At 38.0% G+C, this 20,893-nt stretch overlaps 1 protein-coding gene across 3 annotated transcripts in view; it reads right to left on the bottom strand.

Annotated features, from left to right (window-relative positions):
* Nucleotides 1-20,893, bottom strand: part of Supt3h (SPT3 homolog, SAGA and STAGA complex component) — a 356,981-nt gene that overhangs the window by 179,763 nt on the left and 156,325 nt on the right. For all 3 annotated transcript variants that reach the window (XM_059243989.1, XM_059243991.1, XM_059243990.1), the window contains one exon: nt 10,713-10,797. In XM_059243989.1, coding sequence (XP_059099972.1) covers nt 10,713-10,797 — 85 coding nt within the window. The remainder of the gene's footprint in view (nt 1-10,712; nt 10,798-20,893) is intronic.

Raw genomic sequence — 20,893 nt, 5'->3', positions numbered from 1 at the left:
ACGCCTTTAATCCCAGCACTCGGGAGGCAGAGCCAGGCGGATCTCTGTGAGTTCGAGGCCAGCCTGGGCTACCAAGTGAGTTCCAGGAAAGGCGCAAAGCTACACAGAGAAACCCTGTCTCGAAAAACCAAAAAAAAAAAAAAAAAAAGAAAGAAAAAGAAAAAGAAAAAGAAAATGTGGTACATATACACAATAGAGTACTACTCAGCAGAGAAAAACAATGACATCATGAAATTTGCAGGCAAATGGATGGAACTATAAAATATCATCCTCAGTGAGGTAATCCAGACTCAGAAGAACAAACATGGTATGTACTCACTAATAAATGGATACTAGATGTAAAGCAAAGGATAACCAGACTGCAACCACAGCTCCAGGGAGGCTAGCTAGCAGGGAGGACCCTTGAAAAAATGCATGGATCTCCCAGCAAAGGAGAAATACGTCAGCAAACTGGGGGTGAAGGGGGTAATGGAGGGCAAGGGATAGCGGATGAGAACATAGGGGAATGGGAGGTTCAAGTTGGAAAAGGGACAGAGTGGAAGAGCAAGGAAAGAGATACCATGATAAATGAAGACATCACGGGAATAGGGAGAAACAGAGTGCTAGGGAAGTTCCCAGGAATCCACAAGGATTACCCCACCTTAGACTCCTGGCAACAGTCAAGAGGGTGCCTGAACTGGCCTACTCTGGTGATCAAATGGCTGAATATCCTAACTGTCATCATAGAGCCTTCATCCAGTGACTGATGGAAGCATATGCCAGGTGCCAGGCCGAGCTCCAGGAGTCCAATCGATGAGAGAGAGGAGGGATTCTATGAGCAAGGGGCATCGAGATCATGATGGGAAAATGTACAGAGACAACCAGCCAAACCAGTGGAAATGCATGAACTGTGGACCAATAGCTGAGGAGCTCCCATGGTATTAGACTAGGCCCTCTGGATAGGCAAGACAGTTGCTAAGCTTGAACTGTTTAAGGGGCCCCCAGGCAGTAGAATCAGGACCTGCATGATCTGGCTTTTTGGAGCCTAGTGCCTATGGTGGGACACTTTGCACAGCCTTGGTGCAGGCAGGAGGGACCTGGACCTACCTCAACTGAATGTACCAGGCTCTGCTGACTCCCCATGGGAGACCTTGCCTTGGAGGAGGTGAGAATGAAGGGTGGGTAGGAAGGGAAGGCTGGGGGGTGGGAGGAGGGATGAGAGGGGAATCTGTGGTTGGTATGTAAAATGAATAGAAAAATCTCTTAATAATAAAAAAAGAAAAGAAAAGAAAATGCCTGGCCTTAGCTTGGCTAATTTCTTGCCAGTTTTTCTTAGCTTAAATTATCCTGTCTATCTTTTGCCTCTGGGCTTTTTCCTTTTCTTACATCTGTATATCTTACTTTCACTTTTCCTCTGTGGCTGGCCCCTGATGTCCTCCTCCTTGATCCCTCTTGCTCTTTCTTCCTTTCCTCCCAGATTTCTCCTATTTATTCTCTCTGCCTGGCAGCTCCGCCTATTCTTTCTCCTGCCTCACTATTGGCTGTTCAGCTTTTTATTAAACCATCAGACGTTTTAGACAGGCAAAGAATCACAGCTTCACAAAGTTAGAAAAATGCAGCATAAAGAAATGAAACACATCTTTGCATTATTAAACAAATGTTCCAGAGCACAAACAAATGTAACACATCTTAAATAATCTACAACAGTTTCTGTGTAGAGATCCATAAAATGATGATGCTACTGTCAGTGATGTGCAATGCGTTGTTTATTCTCTAGTACCGGGGCATCAGGCGGCTGTCAACATTTCAATATGTTCTTGCCAGGACCTAATGCATGTATTTTATTGCAAACCAGTTAGGTAAGCTATACTTTTGTTTATCAGTGTTTTTAACCATCATTTTATCATAGTTCCTTATGACTTCATGCTGTTTCCCGTCAGCAACTGCTTTAGCAGCAAGTTACCATGGTCCTGTTCATTCTGATCTTTACAGTACATAGAAGAAAAGCAGATAAACTAGATTAACGTACTTTGAGTAATAAGCATGATTTGTAGAGTACTCATTCCAACATTTATTACTTAATTTTCAGTAGAACAGTTAAATTTCAGTGATAAACATCTCCAAACTGCCCTTTAAAAAACATCAGAAGAAGAAGAAAAAGAAGAAGAAAAAAAAATATAGCCGGGCAGTGGTTGCACACGCCTTTAATCCCAGCACTCGGGAGGCAGAGGCAGGTGGATCTTTGTGAGTTCGAGGCCAGCCTGGTCTACAGAGCGAGATCCAGGAACGGCGCAAAGCTACACAGAGAAATCCTGTCTCGAAAAACAAAAACAAAAAAAACAACAACAACAAAAAACATCAGAAGGTTTACTTTTTGACTTAGCTTTTACTAATTGACATGTTTAAGAATCATTTTTTTTCAATTCAGATTAAAAATTTGAAATAAAGTTTATGGTAAGTATTTTTAATATGGATAATATTTTTTGAATTTCAAGTGATATATAACATGTACATTATATAGATATATAGAAATAGATATCAGGTTGTACGTACACCACATGGAATTTAACTATGTTTTAGTCTAGAGATGTAACCAAGGAAAATCAGTATCTGATTATGAAAAAAAGAATGTCATTTATAAATTCATCTACAGATGTAAAAAACTACTAGAAACATTTAAAACCATCAGCATAAAAAATTACTACCTACCATAATGTAGTATAAAAACTGTAATAAAAAATAATGATGGATGTGAATTCATTACATAGTGTAAGGGAATAAAAATATATACCCTTAAAGAATTAGTAATATTGTATAAGTATAAAATAAGATACCGAGATCTGAGAAATAAATAAAAGCTTCTAATTATATTGACATAATAAATCTAAACTAAGGCAAAATTTCTTTATATAGTCAGCCCACACAGATATGTATAATTTTAAAATATGGAAAATGTGTGTGTGTGCCTGTGTGTGTACACCCACACACAATTAAATAACATAAAAAAATCTTTAGCAGACTGGCCAAACATTGTATTAATGGTCTTATATTTCCTCTTTTCTTTATATCTCCATGTTAGCAAGAATAACATCAGCACCAGGAAAAGAAGAAGTAGAATTATTGATACTAAGACACTTCCAAAGATTGTGGAAAGGGTCTAGAAATCTTTGAAATAATCTCTTAGTTCAGAGTTAGAAGAGAGCAGAGGGGCCTAGTGCAACAACGGGGGCATGTTTGCATCCCGAAAGGAACACAGAATTTGTTCAATGAGAATATAGCACTTGGAAATGTTTTTGAAGTGAATAAGGACTAGGAGAAAGAACACAGTGAATTACACAAAGCCAGGCAGGGAGAAAGGCAGAGAACCACAAAGAAATCCCCATGGCTGAATAACGGTTCCTTTTTGTTAATCCTTTCCACAAGTTAAGGTTATTATTAATATCAACACTAATCCTGAGACTATAATTACATTTGAAAGCTGTTCAACAACTAAATATCTTACTAGTTGCTTGTGGATACATATTGTGACAATTCAGTATGATTTTTAAATGCCATGTTAAGGAATTGTATTTTATATGTAAAACAAGGGAAAGTTTCTGATTCTAACATTGAACACTCCCCGACCCCACACAGTGCATTAGCAGCCACAGCGGGCCCCTGGCCCAGGCATGCAATATGTATGTCTTGTGGCACCCAATGGCGCCTACCCTCCCTGCTGAAACAGTCCAGCATCATCACTGCAGCTGATTACTGCTGTACAGCTCTGCCTATGCTGTAAGCCTCAGCAGAACTGGAGAGACACCTGGGAATTCTTAAATGGGAAATTAGGTTTTAAAAAAGGGGTGGAGGAACTTTCCATGTTAAGAATTGGAAATATCACAATGCAGGCAGTTAGGACCCTGTTTACTGCTACTACGGATGGCTTGCAAAAAGAAAAAATAAATGAGGAGATAAACTACTTAGCTGAGATTGACATAATACTAATTTTAATTATTATCAGTTTGGTAGTTCATATTTTATCCTTAAAATTGTTTGATAACTGTGCCAAATATGAAAATTTGACTGATAAGATACAAACTCTAGAAAGACTTACTACTGATAAGATACAAGCCTTTGACTTACTAATGAAAAATAATAAAAAAAATTTGACTGTTAAGATACAAGTCTTAGAAAGACTTTCTAATGAAAATTTGACTGGTAATATACAAGCCTTAGAAATACCACCTAATGAAAATGACAAAAATATTCAGACACACACAGTACATTATGAAACTGAAGATAATAACCCAAGGCGATTAGAAAACCAACTTTAGTTTATCTAGTTACCATACAGGAACGACCATCAGATGACAGGCACTGCCAGGGTATGCAAAAGTTGACTGGAATCCTGTTTTAGATTTGAAGTGATTTAAAAGAAACAGTCATTTCATATGGTGTGCATCCTTCCTATGTAAAACAGATGTTAAATTCATGGGCAACTCAGAACAGAATTATCCTACAAAATTGAAAAGATTTAGCTACAGCAATATTGGAAGCAGGCCCTCAGTTACAATGGAAAACATGGTGGAGAGAGAAAGCTAGGATACTAGAAAAACGAGGTAGGGCTAGGAGTACTGAAATTTCCCAAGAACAGCTTCTCAGTGAAGACCAGTATGCTGACTTGCAAAGACAGTCTAGATGTGATGGTCATACCTTGGCTCAATGTCATATAGCAGCTTTGACTGCTTGGGACAGGATTAAAGAATCAGGAAAGAGGACTGAGTCATTTATTAAAATTATACAAGGCCCAAAAGAAGTCTTCACTGATTTTTCACAAAGAGTGACTTCAGGTGTAAACAGAATGATATCAGATCCAGAAGTTAAGACAAAAATTAATTGAATCTTTGGCTTTTGAAAATGCTAATTCAGAATGCAAAGGGTGATTAGGTCTATAAAGACAAGATCAGCACCAACAGATGAATGGATTAGAAATACCACTTATCTTGGCTCTCATGCTTCTGATGCTACTTTGATAGAAGTAATTTCTAGAAATTTTAAGAAAAATAAAAATGTCAGATGTTTTAATTGTGGTAAACAAGGCCATTTGAAAAGGGATTGTAGGCAAGATGTTCCTAGAATCAATGTTTTTTCTAGAGATAATCCAAACAGAAGGCCCAGCTGTATGGAGTATGGAGAAGGTATGACAAAGGCAAGCATTGCACCAATAAATGCAGATAACAAGGACAGGCAAGGTAACCCGTTCTCATTGGAAACTGACTTATGAGGCTTCTCATAGGTCCCCATGTCAAATCTGGTTCAATCATCCCTTGCCAGCATTGAGGAAACTCCTCCACAGAGCAATTAAAAGACCCAATGCCTGTTGTTAAAAGCTATACTGCTCTGGATGATAGAAAGGCTTCAATAAACAAAACAAAATTTTCAGGAGAGGCCATAAACAAGTATTTTGACAAATTTCTATAAATGATCAAAGACCAAAGCTAAACATATGAATAAATGGCATTGTAGTTGAAGGTTTACTAGACACAGGTGCAGATGTAACAATAATTTCACCAAAATATTGGCATCTATATTGGCCTCTTCAGGAGGTAAATGTTCAGCTTCTAGGGATTGAAACTTTATCTCATGTGAAACAAATTGCAAGATCAGTCAAGTGTATAGGGCCAGGAGGTTAGATAGGAAAATTAAAACCATATGTGGCTAACATAGCAATGAATTTATGGGGATTTGTTGCAGCAATGGAAAACACAGATTAACATTCTTCCAATATCAGAAACAAACCATAAAATAAAGAATGCTTCTGAGAGAAACATTAAAAGGTATTATCCAGAACAGTCACCAACCGTTCAGGTTATACATAAACAAGGCACAACAGCTGGTGGTCTTTCAAGGGTACCAACAGCCCTACCTTTAAAATTGTTAACTGAGAAACTTGTCTGGGTGGAACAATGGCCTTTGACATCAGAAAAATTACAAGCACTAGAACAGTTGGCTCAGGAGAAGCTAGATAGTCAACATACTGAAGAGCTGACCAGTCCTTGGAATTCTCCTATATTTGTCATTAAAAAGAAATCTGGAAAATGGAGAACATTAACAGATTTAAGAATCTGTTAATTCTTAAATAAGGTGATTTAGCTACTGGGGCTCTTTACAGCACGAAATTCCCTTCCCTTCTTTATTACCTAAAAGATGGTCTATTATAATGATTGATTTAAAACACTGCTTGTTTACTATACCTTTACAAGAAGAGGATAGAGAAAAATTGCCTTCACAGTGCCTACTTATAATAATTCCTAGCCTGTTAGAAGGTATCAGTGGAAAGTTCTCCACAATGGATGTAGAGCCTCATGCTGGGCACCAGATATTGCAACTTCTTTTATTGCTTTATTAAAAAATAAAACTTGGGAGTTAAATATTAGAGAAATAAACCTGAGAGTTCCACAGAGTGATGGAGAAATGATCACCAGTTCTCTTCCCTGCTCAGAAAAGACTGTGCATCACCTCAGGCTGCTCCTTCTTCCTGTGTGTCACTAGAGCTTCTGCTCAGTCGGCCAGAAAACTCTATGGTCCACTCTGGCCAGCTTAGTGTGGACTCTGCCCTACGAACCTAGGTCCAATTCCATTGGCAGTCTCAGATCAGCAACACAAAGAAATCTCCCACAACATTCTCCTAGTTTTAAACTACTATTCTAAACTGACACTTTCAAAGCTGGATTTTGCATTACTGAGATGACAAAGATCTTAAGGATATATTTAAAATAGGAACTCTGATCCTAGCCACAGCCTCCTACAAAAGAATCTATTGGGAATATAGGATGGGAATCCACATTTCTGTGTGGTCTATCTACAAAGCACCCTTACCCAACCTGACAAGGGACACCAAATCTTCAGAGAAATTCAGAGTGTTGAAAGATCAAGAAGAACAAACAGCATGATGTGAGCAGCTGCCATAATAGGCCAATCAGAGGATAAAGCACTTGCCATGTGATCATAATGAACAGAGTTCAACTGCTAGCTCTCGCACACCAAACAAAATAGCTGAGAACAGGGGTGCATACCTGTAATCCCTAGCACTCAGGAAGTCTAAGACAGGAGGACAATGTTTAGGCTTTGCTGGCCAGTCACAAAAGCCATGCTAGCAAGCTGCATTTTAGAGACCCTGTCTCAAAGGATGAGCTAGACAGCAATTGACAAAGGCAGCTGATGTTAAACTCTGGTTTCCATACTCAGATGTGTGCGTATGTGTGTGCCATGTATATGTGCACACTCACACACAATGCACGCACACAAAAAGGTTTAACTGCTGATATATATATGAGACTGCATAGTGACTCTAAATATATGATATCAATAGCACTACTTAATACATAAGTTCAATCCCTATAAAAGAGAAAAGCAGAGACAACTGAAGATAGCTGCCTAAGAAGATGGAGACAAATACACAATAACGGCCAACTCAGAAATCTATAACACTGCAGGACTATAGAGTCCTTTCATTCTTGCTTCTGTATTTTGATGGGAATGCTAATGCCTTTAATTGATATTTACCATTGGTTAAGAAAGCCTACCAGCTTTGAGGATTTATGTTATGACTGCTTAGCAATTTGAATCCATATTTCTTTGGTTTATCCTATTTGGAGTTTGCTCTGCATCTTGAATTAACAGGCTTATGTTTTCACTATGTAATTACAAAAGGAAAACCCCACTTATAAAGCCCATGAGGAACATTAAATACTTAAGAAGTAATGTTACAAGAAATATGCAAGGCTAAAGAAAGGAAATGTCAAATACCCCTAAAAGGCATCAACAGTCTCGAACAACTATAAAGACCCTTGGTTCTTCCAAAAAAACAAGTCAATACTCTAAAGATGCCATTCTAAGTTATAAATGCATGTGATTTCAATAAACATACTAATAAAATTTATACATGATAGACAAGATCATAGCAATTTTACATTAATAATAAGTAAACAACTTCCGCTTCCCATTGGACTAGGTTCCATTCAACAATTCAAAGGGATTTGTGGAAGAGCAGAAAGTATAAACCCTCTGTGTACTAATCACTTTCTTTTCTTTCTGTCTACTAACCACTTTCTTTTCTTTCTTTTTTTTTTTTTTTCTTTTTTTGGTTTTTCGAGACAGGGTTTCTCTGTGTAGCTTTGCGCCTTTCCTGGAACTAAACACTTTCTATGCAAACACACCTATGGTCCACTTTATACATTAGGCACAGTAAGAGTTCAACAACCAAAAATCAACTTTAAGAACACACTAGGAGGGGCTGGAAAGATGGCTCAGTATACAGAGGATCCAAAGTCCGTTCCCAATACCCATGGCAGGCAGCTCACAACCACGTGTAACTCCAGCTCCAGGTGACACGAGATCCTCTTCTGGCCTCCAAGGGCACCTACATTCATATGCACATATATCTACACACAAAAAAATAAATCTTAAAAAAGAATATACTAGCCGGGCGGTGGTGGCGCACACTTTTAATCCCAGCACTCGGGAGGCAGAGCCAGGCGGATCTCTGTGAGTTCGAGGCCAGCTACCAAGTGAGTCTCAGGAAAGGCGCAAAGCTACACAGAAAAACCCTGTCTCGAAAAACAAAAAAAAAACAAAAAAAAAAAAAAAAGAATATACTGTGGAAAAGTTGTGTAAATGTAATGTTTCTCTTAAAATAAATTACTTGGACACCAGAAGCTAGGAAATACCAATCAGTCTGATAACTAGGGAAGCAGTTAGGTGGCTAATGGGCAAGTGGTGCATGTAACACAGATATTGGGACAAAAGTGATTTACTTCTCAGGTAAAGAGATGTGTATTTTCAAAACTTATTAATTGTTCACGTTTGGAATTCTCCATTTAATATTTTCAGGCTGCAATTAACTACAAATAACTAAAACTTTGGAAAGGGACAATACAGATAAGGGACTATGATTATACCAGACCAGCGAGATATGTTAGAAAAAAGGAGGGGGGCAATATAGCCCTAAGATCTCTAGAATACACTGTAAGACCTACATAATAAGCAAATGTCACCTGAGTACAAAGACAGATAAACTAGCACAGAATACAAGAAATATATCTCTTGCCGCAGATAAACCTATATTGATAAAGAAGGTTTAAATCCGTGGGTACAGGCAGGCTTTTAATGAATGTTTACAATAAAACTAGGGGACTATTCAGTAACAGACAAAATTGCTTCTATATATCAAAAAAGGATTAAGAACTAAAGATATAAAGGAAAAAAATGAAATGATTAAAAAAATAAAAAGTAATGTAAATAAATTTCTCTTTAAATTTATTATATAAAAATGCAATTTATGATTCAAGATTCAACATCTATTAAGATTGATGCTTCTGAATACAGTAAAATAGAAATATTTCTAAGTCAATAAATCTCTGACAGCAAACTTTAAAAATTGGTAAAATTAGCATACTGGAAGGACGTATTTGTGCCATATGCCACAGAGGAAGTGCTAAGGTCATTAATATATGTAGCACATGAGTTAACTGGGAAATGATTTGCTCCCACTGGCCAGCCTTGGAATAGCCTGAGTAATAGGAATAATGGTAACACTGGATAATGACATCTAGGAAAGAATTCAAATATTCACTATCTATACTGATATACCCAAAAAGTAATAAACAGGGCAGGAAAGCTTTTCAGTTAAGCAAGATACCAAGTAATCACTAGACATGAAAGAAACGAAAAATCACTCCCGTGTAAACATTATATTAATAATTTTATAAAATTTCCTATTATAATGATAATAGGTAAAAAGTACTCAGGAGAAGAAAATATTTACATAGCTATAAAAATATGTATTGCAATGTATTTTACTAACCTAACCTGAATGTTTAAAATAATAGTAACATGGATTTAGAGTATATCTCAGTACTATGGCAGGCACTCTTAGCATGCACAAAACTTTGGGTTTGACCCTTAATACGAACCAATCAAACAAGCACATCTATCTATACAGCGAAATAACTCAGCATTTCTATCTTCAATATGTGATCCAAGAAATGTCACAATAGTACACATCAATAAGACAGGCTGCCCTTGACATGCTACACTCAGTAGATCCATTATTTCTCTAAAAATCTTCTTCAACACGTGGGACTACATTCTAATTATAAGAGCAGACCCACAGAACAGAAGAACTCTACCTCTCAAAAATGTTCAGGTCATGAAAGGATAGGAAATACTGCAGGCTTAGCAGAGACAGAAAGAGATATCCAAGACATGGCAACTAGATCTAACAGCTAGTGTGGTATGCTTGACTGGGTCTCTGAAAAGAAATAGAGATTGGAGGCAAAGAGGATGGAATTGGAATTCAGCTGTAAAGTTATTGGGCCAGGATTATTTACAGGTTTCCATAACTGTTATGGTTATATATGATACTGACACCAGAGGAAGCTGAACAACATTTGAGAATTCCTTATACAATTTGTGCAAATATTTTTTACCCTAAAGAGAACAGGATTTTAAAGAATTCTAACAAACTTCTGAGGCACATCAGTGACGGATAAACATACTGTTATTATGGCAACATCCCTATTGATACTATTAAATGTACCATATTATGCACTTACACAGGCATTATTATACTATAGCTCAACAAAGCCAAAAATATAGCTATAAATAAAATCTTTGTTTTAATGTGTTGGATTGGAAGTACAATAAAAACAGAATAAAAAAGAGATACCAAAGAGGGTTATATGTGATCTTACCAGGTTAATTAGTTGTGTGTGAACCACGTCTTCTACTAAAACTGCTGTTTCATGGAGAGGCCTCCTAGCATCACCTAAAGAAAACCTGCAGGAAAAATTAAGACATACCATTATTAATGCTGTGAATCAGGTAAAACAAAAATATATACTTCTCATTAATTATAAGAATCAGCTATATAAAGAGGCCATTGTTCTCTCCAACAATCCCACAATGCACTCTTACTTCTAGACTAAGGAAGTAAATGTCTTCCTTATAAACTCTATCTTCCAAAGAAAGTACACTATTATCAGCATCCCTTCTTGACTTACAAAGTATTTGTAAAGGGGATTTGCTCTGTCAAAATGCAAAGTACAAGATCGATTCCCAATATCCACAGCAGGCAGATCACAATCACACCTTATTCCAGCTCCAGAGAATCCAACACCTCCAGCCTCTGATGGTACCTGCATTATGAGTTGCTATCCACGGACACACAAACATGAATACTTAATTAAAAATAATTTAAAATTTTTGAAAATGTAAAAATACCACCAACAACATCACAATATAAGCATCAAATCAGCAGATAGCCAGTCTACACTATCACTGTAAGAGAAGAGCACTAGTCACATAAGATAGAAAATACTGACATGGAAGCAGTGAAACTTGCTTAAATATAAGATGGTATCACTTAGGATCTCCACCTACATCCAGCAGAATAGAAAGAATGGTTTGTGTTTCCAGCATCTGTGTACTAGATATGCAGAGACTCTCCCTCTGAAAGGACACCTGAAACTGCCTGTGTCAGCAGAAGACCAAGTAATCAAGCACAGTGAGAAGACTGACTCCCTTGAAGATAGAGCAGTGGCCCTTATATTTGTATTCAGGTGTATATTTAGCTCACAGCAACCTACAATTGGGAGTGAACTAGCATAGATTTCAAGGTGAGAATGAATGGACCCCATAACAGACAGGAAATACATCTGAAGAGCCAATATAAAGGTGAGAAACCTACACCCAGAGGTCCTGATGCTTTCATTGTGGGAACTAGCCGACTATTCATCCTTCCAATGTCCCTTACCTGCCAAGGCTAAGCATAGAAATGGTCAAGGAAAAGAATTTTCCCTACGAATCTCTAGCAGTAAGCCATGCAGGGTAGTACAAGGCTGTAATCAGAGCATTCAAAAGGTAAAGGCAGAAGGATCACGAGTTCAAGGCCAGCCTAGGCTATACACAGACAAGTTGTCTCAAATAAAACAATAAAAACAGCAGCAGCAACAACAACACACACGTATACACACACACACACACACACACACACACACACACACACACACACACACCCCAAACAGGAAAAGAATAATATCACCACCAAAAATTGTTAGCAATAAATTTAATTTTTGAGAGCACATAATTTGCTCTCAAAAATTAAAGTGATTTGCATTTATAGTACTCTCCAGTACCTGGTATCATCCCTTTAAGAACACATTTAATCACAGATTTACAACTATTCCCACAGATGATGACATATTAAGGACCAGTACTACATATACTAGGAAGTATATCTTTATGAATGAGAGAGCAGGACAGCCAACTACAGAATGAGACCTACACATATCAGATAATTAAATAATAATTAAGTATTAACTAAGTGACTCATGCTTTAGGGCACACCTATAATCCCAGAACAAAGACTGTTATGCACATGAAAGTTTAAAGATAGCCTGGGCTAATAGTAAAGCTCAATGTTAAATAAATAGAATAAAACACACATAGTAACAAAAAACACTACTAAGTTGGTTCATCCTATTTGAAAAAGAACAAAGAAAAGTCTATATGAGAAACATAGCAGCAATAAATAAATAATAAACCTGCTTGAGGGAACCTCCCTAATATGCTAAAGACCAACATGAGACTCCACAGAAGACATATTCAATGGTGAAAAACATGACATAATATGGATGGTCTTCTGTCACTTCTATTCAACCCACTGCTAAAAGTTTTAGCCAGAGCAACTGGAGGAAAAGGATAAAATATCCAAGAACAAAGAAGAGAAGAAACATCATCTTTGTTCAGAGATCACATGATCTGACAGACTCTATAGAAAGTATGCACCAAAAAAAATAAAAAATAAAAAAAAATCAGAGCTAGAAAACAAACAGGTCAAAGTTCAAGGATAAAGTCAGAATGTAAAAGTCAGTTGTGTTGGGCTGGAGCAAGGGCTCAGTGGTTCAGAGCACTGGCTTCTCTTGAAGATGACTATAGTTTCATTCCCAACACCCACACAGCAGCTCACAATCATTTACAGCTCCAGTTCCTGGGGATCCAGTGCACTCTTCAGGCCTCTCTTAGGCATCAGGAATGCATGAAGCACATATATAGGCATGTAGGCAAACACCCACAAGCATAAAAAAATAAAATCTTTTCAAAATTAGCTGTGTTTCTATATACTAGAAATTAAAAATCTGAAGAAAAAATTACAAAAACACATTCACTGACAATATAATCAGTAAGAATAAAATCCAAAGTAATGTATTTAGCAAAATAGGCAAAAGGTTTACCAACAAGAAACTATGTAAGATTGCTGAAATTAAGGAAGACAAGGTCCATAAAAAGTAAATATATGAAGATGAAAGGAAATCTTTCTCCACTTTACAGAATACTGTTAATATAACAGAACTGCCTAAAGTCACAGAATCCTATCAAAACTCTGTGTGTGTGTGTGTGTGTGTGTGTGTGTGTGTGTGTGTGTGTGTGCGTGTTCAACAGAAACACCCGAAACATTTGTCCGTCCTAGTGTTCCCAGGCCCACTGCCGGCCCTGTTCAGTGGGCCTGTGGAGAGGCAGGGAGGGGCGGGCAGGACAGGGCAGAGCACAGCTGCTCATTTCAGGGTAGAGATGAAGCAGAGGGAGAGTAACAAGAGCCCAAAGGCAAGATGTGCCCTTGAAAGACTTAGTGACCCACTTCCTCCAGTTGGGCCTATCCTAATCTCCTTTGGGGTGTGTGTGGCGGGGGGGGGGGGGGTGTTGTCTTCTGACAGGCTACAGGCTATTCACTTTCTGAACCCTCTGTGAAATACCATGGACTAGATCAGATAGATAACACCAGATGTCCTTTGAAATGTCCTCTGCCATGGCAGCGTTGGGTTCACTGGCCGTATGTGCCCATCAATGCAGTGAAGATGAACTTCACACCCATGTCTGGGACACAAGGATGGCATCTGTGAAAGTCATCAGGTAAAGACTCAGCTGGTATCACGGCTCCAAGTCAGGGGAGGAAAGGCACCCAAAGGATGTGGCCACAAAAGACCTGAGCCCAGAAAACCTTCTGTAGTTCCCAGGGTCTCTTATACAATAGATGGCATCCAGGACGATGAAAGAGACACAGTCTGGAAGTCAGGTGACCTGCTTTAGTTCCCACTCTGTTGTTCTGTAGTACTGAAACCAAAGTAACTTTGGGTCTGAGATTCCTCAAACTGAAAGATACTTTTACCGTTTTAGATTAGTACTGAAACACCCTGTAGGAGTGAGGCAAAACTACATGAAAAAACTAAATTTTATATAATAAATTAAGCAATAATCATGAAATAAAGAAGGATAAAAATTAAAAAGAAGTAGTTAACACAAACTGAAACACATGAATATAAACAATCTGAGGAGGGAGGAGAGCTTTATTTCATTTCTGATACTATATGTGAAGGTCATTTCCAAGAATCATCTCCTCCCTTAAAACATTTACTTTTGAAGGCTGGAGATACTGCTCTAGGGCTTTATATTGTTCTTTTTGGTTCATTTAGCAGGTCACTTGTCTAATTGGAGTATGTTTCCAAATGTTCACACTCTGATTACAGAGAGGAGAGCTGACCAGCTTGAACTGACAGCTCCTGAGAAAAGGCAGCAGAGGAGCGAAGTAGTAAGAATCTGTGGCAGACGCTGAGCCAGTGACCGCAGAGCTCAAGGTACAGGAGCACATCTACTGATGTGCCAGGAACCCAGTCCACAAGACAAGACCCAGAAGCTCCATGGTGTGCCTACTTGGAAGCTGAGTTGCTTTCAGAATTTACCATGGCTACAGATGTTAATGTACACTATACGATGTACTGCATTATGCTGATGACAGTAACAAATTACTGTCATCTGGGGAGTCATGTTTTTTATTTTTTCCATAGCTCTGGTCTTTTGGGACATTTCCCTATATGAGGTAACAGATTATCTTTTAACGGACACTATGTGACAACTTCTTGGTTTAAAGAAGTTAAACCAAGACTTTTGATGACTTTTTTTTGATGACTTTCTATCTCCCCCACCAAAGTTTCCTTTTTACTTTCCAGACCCTTGGTTGAATACTCTCTCAGAGGCTGCGTGTTACTGTAATCCCCAGGGGTTGCTCCCAATGGAAGGAGAGGGAATGAAGAGGATACAGCCCCAGCCGCACTGTAGTCCACTAATCTGGCATTGGACTAAACATGCAAACCATAAGCATCAGACCACGTGATTCCTCCACCACAGCATCTTCTAACAGACCTTGAAACTGAATACCCACTGGCCAAGGGGCAGATGGAGAGGTTCAGACATGGACAGTCCTTTAGGGCAATCAGAGTCATAAACAGGCCCATTATATTAGCCTTACTCTTCCATTTTGATGCTTCTAAGCTCCAAAATTTTCATCTTATCTACTTCTTCGACATGAACTTGATTAAGAAAATATTTGTGAAAGCCAATCTATCAGGCCAAAATCAGAGACAAAAGTTTCCTTGTAAGAATTGTTTCTCTTGCTTGCTTAACTTAACGTCTAAGATCCCCCTCTCCTTGACACGAACTTCTAACAAGTCATGGGTCAAACGTTCACATAAACTTTATAAGACGCTTTACTGAGGAACTGAAAAGACGATGAAGACTAAGTACAATGACCAATGCTGATGTCAGCCCACACACTCTTGTTTTAAAACCACCTCCTGTACTGAACCCAGTTCACTGCAGAAGATGGGACTTTGTATGTGAAGTCTTTCCATGCTGTGCAGTATTAAATGAGTAAAACTGTAAGACACTTGAGAAATTAACCGTAGTGATCATTTTCAGAAAAGAAGTTTAACAAATTAACATAAAGGATTCCTGGGTCAATTACTTTGTATAATTAAATCTTTTACAAGGCTTTTGCAGAGAGAGGCAACCACTTTAAGAAAACCATTGGTCCGTTAGACCCCCAAAACATTCCGTACTGCTAAAACATTATTAATGTTACTAGAATTTAGGGGGAAAAAAACCTCAACTTTTTATAATGTTGGAAATAGATGCCCTGTAACTACAACCAAATCTGCTTTCAATATTGTTTAAACAAACTATCTGTAGGAAAGGCAGTATAGTTCCCTGATAGAGAAAGTGCTTACCAAATTCAATTACAAGCAAAATATCCCATAAAACATGCAAATACATATGAACCAGGAATCAGAGAGATTCATGAAGACTAGCAGTTATCTATGGGTTAAGTAAGATGAAGTAATAACTGATTAGATGATTACAGAGAGAAAAGGCTGTGTTATCAGACCTTTACTTAATAGCATGAATGAATACAAATAAACATTCTTATAACACTTCCTTGATTTTTAAAAAACAATTTCTCAATTAAATGAATTTGGGAAATCCCAGTATTATTGTTTACAACTGAAATGCACGTTACATGCTCTGAGACATTCTCTAAGAAAGAAATGTGATCATCAATATACTTGCCATGTATATGATTATCTTTCTAAGCTATGTTAATTATACAACAATGAACATCAATTCAGGAACCTGACTGGAGGAAAAGCCTCCAAATAACTTAAGTCCTTTGGCAAAAGGATTCCAAATAAGCTGCAGCCTAAGATGCTGAAACTTTAAAGCGAAGTTCTTCGGTTTTAAACAATGAGACGATGCTGGTGATGAGAACAAACAATGGGGCCTTTAAAGAATTTCCTTACACAGTCAACAAATATTTCTTGTGTTTCTGTCTCATGTCAGGTCCTCATTTTCTTAACTAGCTGAGACTCCTACAAACTGGGCAGCTGACTCCTGTGATTAATAAACTAACAACTGATTTTTTCAGTTGCCATGGTATTAAGCAGCCACCACTCAAAGTCAACCAGGAAGGGTTCCTTTCAACTAACACATCTCTGAATATTGAACAGTGTGTCTTCTCAAGAGACTCTTCTATAGAGGATGTCATACTCCAGAATGCCATTCCAGGACCTCCATGCTTTCTTACAACAGGAGATTCAGCATCTGCACCTCTGAGAAACTTCCTACAAATAAGCTCCTGGGAATATGCAACTTCCTGTGCTGAATGATCTCAACATTCTGACACTGTTTGAGAAGACTGCTCTCATAGACCCTAGCAGCTTTATCGCTCTCCTTTCATGTTTATCCTGAGGTGTTTTAACCAACAGATAAATTCAAAGACCTGTACAATGGCCACTTGCATATATCCTATGAGAAACATCTTGATGGCATCTTAGTGCCTATGCCTCTTTCTCTCTCAAACTCAACATTTATACACATTCAACTTTATCAATACCTACTTTCCTTTAAGCCACAAATAATCACTGGGTGATGGCATGTGCCCAGCATTATGATGCGTGCTGTGCCATGTAAACCTACTGATCTCTGAGCTGCTCTTACTGTGCCCGTCCTCTGCCTCGTGGGGAGGAGATGCTCTCTACTTGAGTAGAGTTCTGTTTCTTTACCGACTTTTAAACATCAAGCTTAGAAGAAAATATAAAATCCTACTTTCAAAACTTTGAATAAGCATTGTTTTCAAAAGTTTTCTTTTGTTTGCTAGAGAGTATCCTTAAAAACCAGCTTGAGACACTATTTACATAGCCTGCAAACTTGATTGTTTAAAGTATACAATTGTATGATTTCTAAGTAAACTTACCGAGTAGTACGCCCATCTATACCATCCAGTTTTAGGACTTTTCTCTTGTACCCAAAAACTTTATGTCCTTTAACAATAACCCTCTTCCCAACCCCAGCCCAGAGCAATCTATGAAAAGACCTAGTTGACGTCACTAGACCTCATGTTTCCCTTCAAGGTTCAACATTCCTCACTTCTTAGCATGTAGGTCTGTCTGTTTTATAGCCATTTCCTCAGAATTGAAACAGGCCTTCCTGGAGGGAGAAGAGAGGACTTTACCAGGCCCAGGGACTTGAGAGAGTCAGGAGTTTCACAAGGCCACATTTAGCAGGACAATCCTGAGGCTATACTGCTAAACCGCCTGTGTATTATGCAGAGAGCCCCAGAGTGTGGCTTTCCCGAGCAGACACTGATACAGCTGCCTTGAAGTTATCCATGCTTGTCTTAGAAGCAACCTCAATAAGCTCTCAGGTTCAGCAACCTAGACTTGGTAGATTATTTGCTGGCCCTGTAGTCAGCACCCTTTCTAGAGAGAACAGACATTTGTTCCTATAGCCCCAGGAAAAGTCACATGACAAGGCCTCACTGTAAATGCTACAGCCTCGGGGGAGACTTTCCCAAAGACCACCACTGTCAGTTCTCAGTTTAATCATGGTAGTTTAGTATTCATTTGGTTATATATTGAGGACTAAGTTTTGATTTGAATAGAAAAGTTCTTAAGATTTTAATAAATAAATAACAAAAGAAACAAAACAGCCCTCCAACCTACAAGGAGAACAAGTCAGCTACAGACAATGGATCCCACAGTCAACACTTTTGTGGAGTATGAAGAGGTGAACTAGCTTCAGGACTGACTTTGAGCCAGTTCTCCATCTTGTCCATAAGGACATCATGTAATATGACACGGAACACATCTGCTAAAATTTCTACCCCATGCCATCGCATTACCCCATACAGAGACAAATTATCTATGAACTGTGAACTCACTCAAGTCCCTAAGAATTAAACATCTAGAATTTTCTTGAGATTGGTGACTTTCAAGTGTTTACTGGGTGTGGTGGCACAAGCTTTTAATCCCAGCACTCTGAAGGCACAGACAGGCAGATCTCTGAGTTCAGGTCCTTGCTGGTCTCCTTAATGAGACCCTATCTCAAAACAAACAAATAAACAAAAATTTTAAATGAGCATAAAAAACTGATCATCTTTAAAAAATGTTTCCTGACTAAAATCAGCCTTCCCTCAACATTTTTAAAAGTAAAGCAAAATTATGCCATAATCCTAACGTAATTATACTTCTTATAAGTAGCATTCTAGAAAAAATACGAGATAATAATTTATATCACTAATCAATTAATAAAACTTCCATGCATAGATTTTTCTCCTGATAATTATATTCACAAAAGCTGAATTATTAGTCCAGAACAATACAAGTGTGTGTAAATGAAGATATAAATGAGGAAAACACTGCAAAGTCATTGTATAATTACTAAAGAAATTTGAAAATTAATTGTACAAATATCTGTGGCTGCCGAAAAGAAAATACATAATATATTCCAGTTGTACTACATAATATATTCCATTTGCTTACTCAGAAAAGGATTCAATTTAAATCACGAAGCACACAAGACAACTGTCTTTACAGAATATGTAAACTAGGCAATGATCAGTCACTTTTGTTCAGAGAAAATAAAGAAAACATTTATCTGTAGTCTCAACAATAGTCCTCAAATCAAAATGGAATTTAGTATACCCAGAAAAAATGCAGTTTCAATTTATTCTCTGAACATGTATAAAAAAGTGATGACATGAGAAAGATGTTAAGATATAATTATATGTTATGATTCTATTGAGAATAAGCATACAGCATACATTAAATGATCTTTTGGTTTCATTTTAGATTATAGGCCAGAATTTCAAATTTTGGTATGTATAAATAACTTTTTATACAAGTCTACACAAACTATCATTAAAATCATATATTAAGCTGTACCACTAAAAGCTTCATCTGTACTTTAACAAGCTTGCCCTGAACATCTGAGGGCATCTAAGTACACTGAAAATATCAGTAAAAACATACTGCTGTCCTCGGGCATCTGCAGAGGTGTAGTTGCAGGTTTCACATAGACATGAAGATATGAGGACAATTAAGTCCTTATGTAAAACAAGTTCAGCATTTGCGCAGAGCCTAGATACACCTTGTTGAGATTAGCTTCTACAGTGTGCATGCTATACAAGAGTTATTATGCAGCATTGTTTAGGAGCTGATGACCAGTGTCTGAAGATGAATCCACAGATGATAAACCCATGGATGTAGAGGGCCAACTGTCCCATATACCAAGCAACCACAGAGCACACATATAGTTATCATCACAGATATCAACTTCGAGGTAACATATTAATAATGATTTCTATCAACATAGAAAAACAGAACCTGGGTGAGAACCTTTACAGAATTAATATTATTTCCATTCCAGGTCTAGATTACCCAAGGGCACATATACAATGGATGAGATCAAAGGGATTCCCATTCTCAGTATTCTTTCTACAAGCTCTATAAATGAACCCCTGACTACTTCATAGTAAGGTGTTTCATCGAAAACCTGGAGATGTAGGCTATTTCAACTTCTACCATGAAAAAAATGAAATGAGGTAAAAGATGACATGGGCATTATGCAAACTGGGTAGCTTACAGTAGGCTTCTGGATGACATACTGACAACTAAATGTTGGATATGCAGAAATGCCAATCCTGTGTAAAGAATATAGCAGCTGAATTAACGAAGGTGAGAGGAGAGAGCACTGGACTATCAAAGCTTTTCATATTATCACCTGCAAAAGGGAATCCAAATGGGGCAAAGAATTCTCTCTCAAGTCAAATACAAACAAATGGCTTTTTGATACTCATTAGGTGTAAGGATGATAGTCTTTAGGATTTGGAGCACCCACATGAAAGCCTAGTGGACGTGGTATCAGTCTGTAATCCTCACCCTCAGAGGAGGAGCTGAGGGTCCTGGGGGCAAGCTAGCTAGACTGAAACAGGAGAGCTCGAGATTCAGAGAAAGACCCTGCCTCAAAGAACAAGGTGGAGAGTAATAAAGGCAGTCTGTGTTAACCCCAGGCTTGCATATGCACACCACACACAAAACAAACAACTATAAAATTCACTTATTTTTTTTTAAAGTTTTAAGAACACATTGTAAAAGTCCTGGCACTGATAGGAGCAGATGCAGAGACCCACAGCCAAACATTAGGCCAGAGAGCCCAGGTTAGAGGTCTCCATCAGATCCCTCCCCTCAGAGCTCTGGAATCCCAT

Source organism: Peromyscus eremicus, chromosome 16_21 (genome assembly GCF_949786415.1).
Source record: "Peromyscus eremicus chromosome 16_21, PerEre_H2_v1, whole genome shotgun sequence".
NCBI lineage: Eukaryota > Metazoa > Chordata > Mammalia > Rodentia > Cricetidae > Peromyscus > Peromyscus eremicus.
The sequence above is the reverse complement of the archived record's forward strand: the minus strand, read 5'-3'. Positions and strand labels throughout refer to the sequence as shown.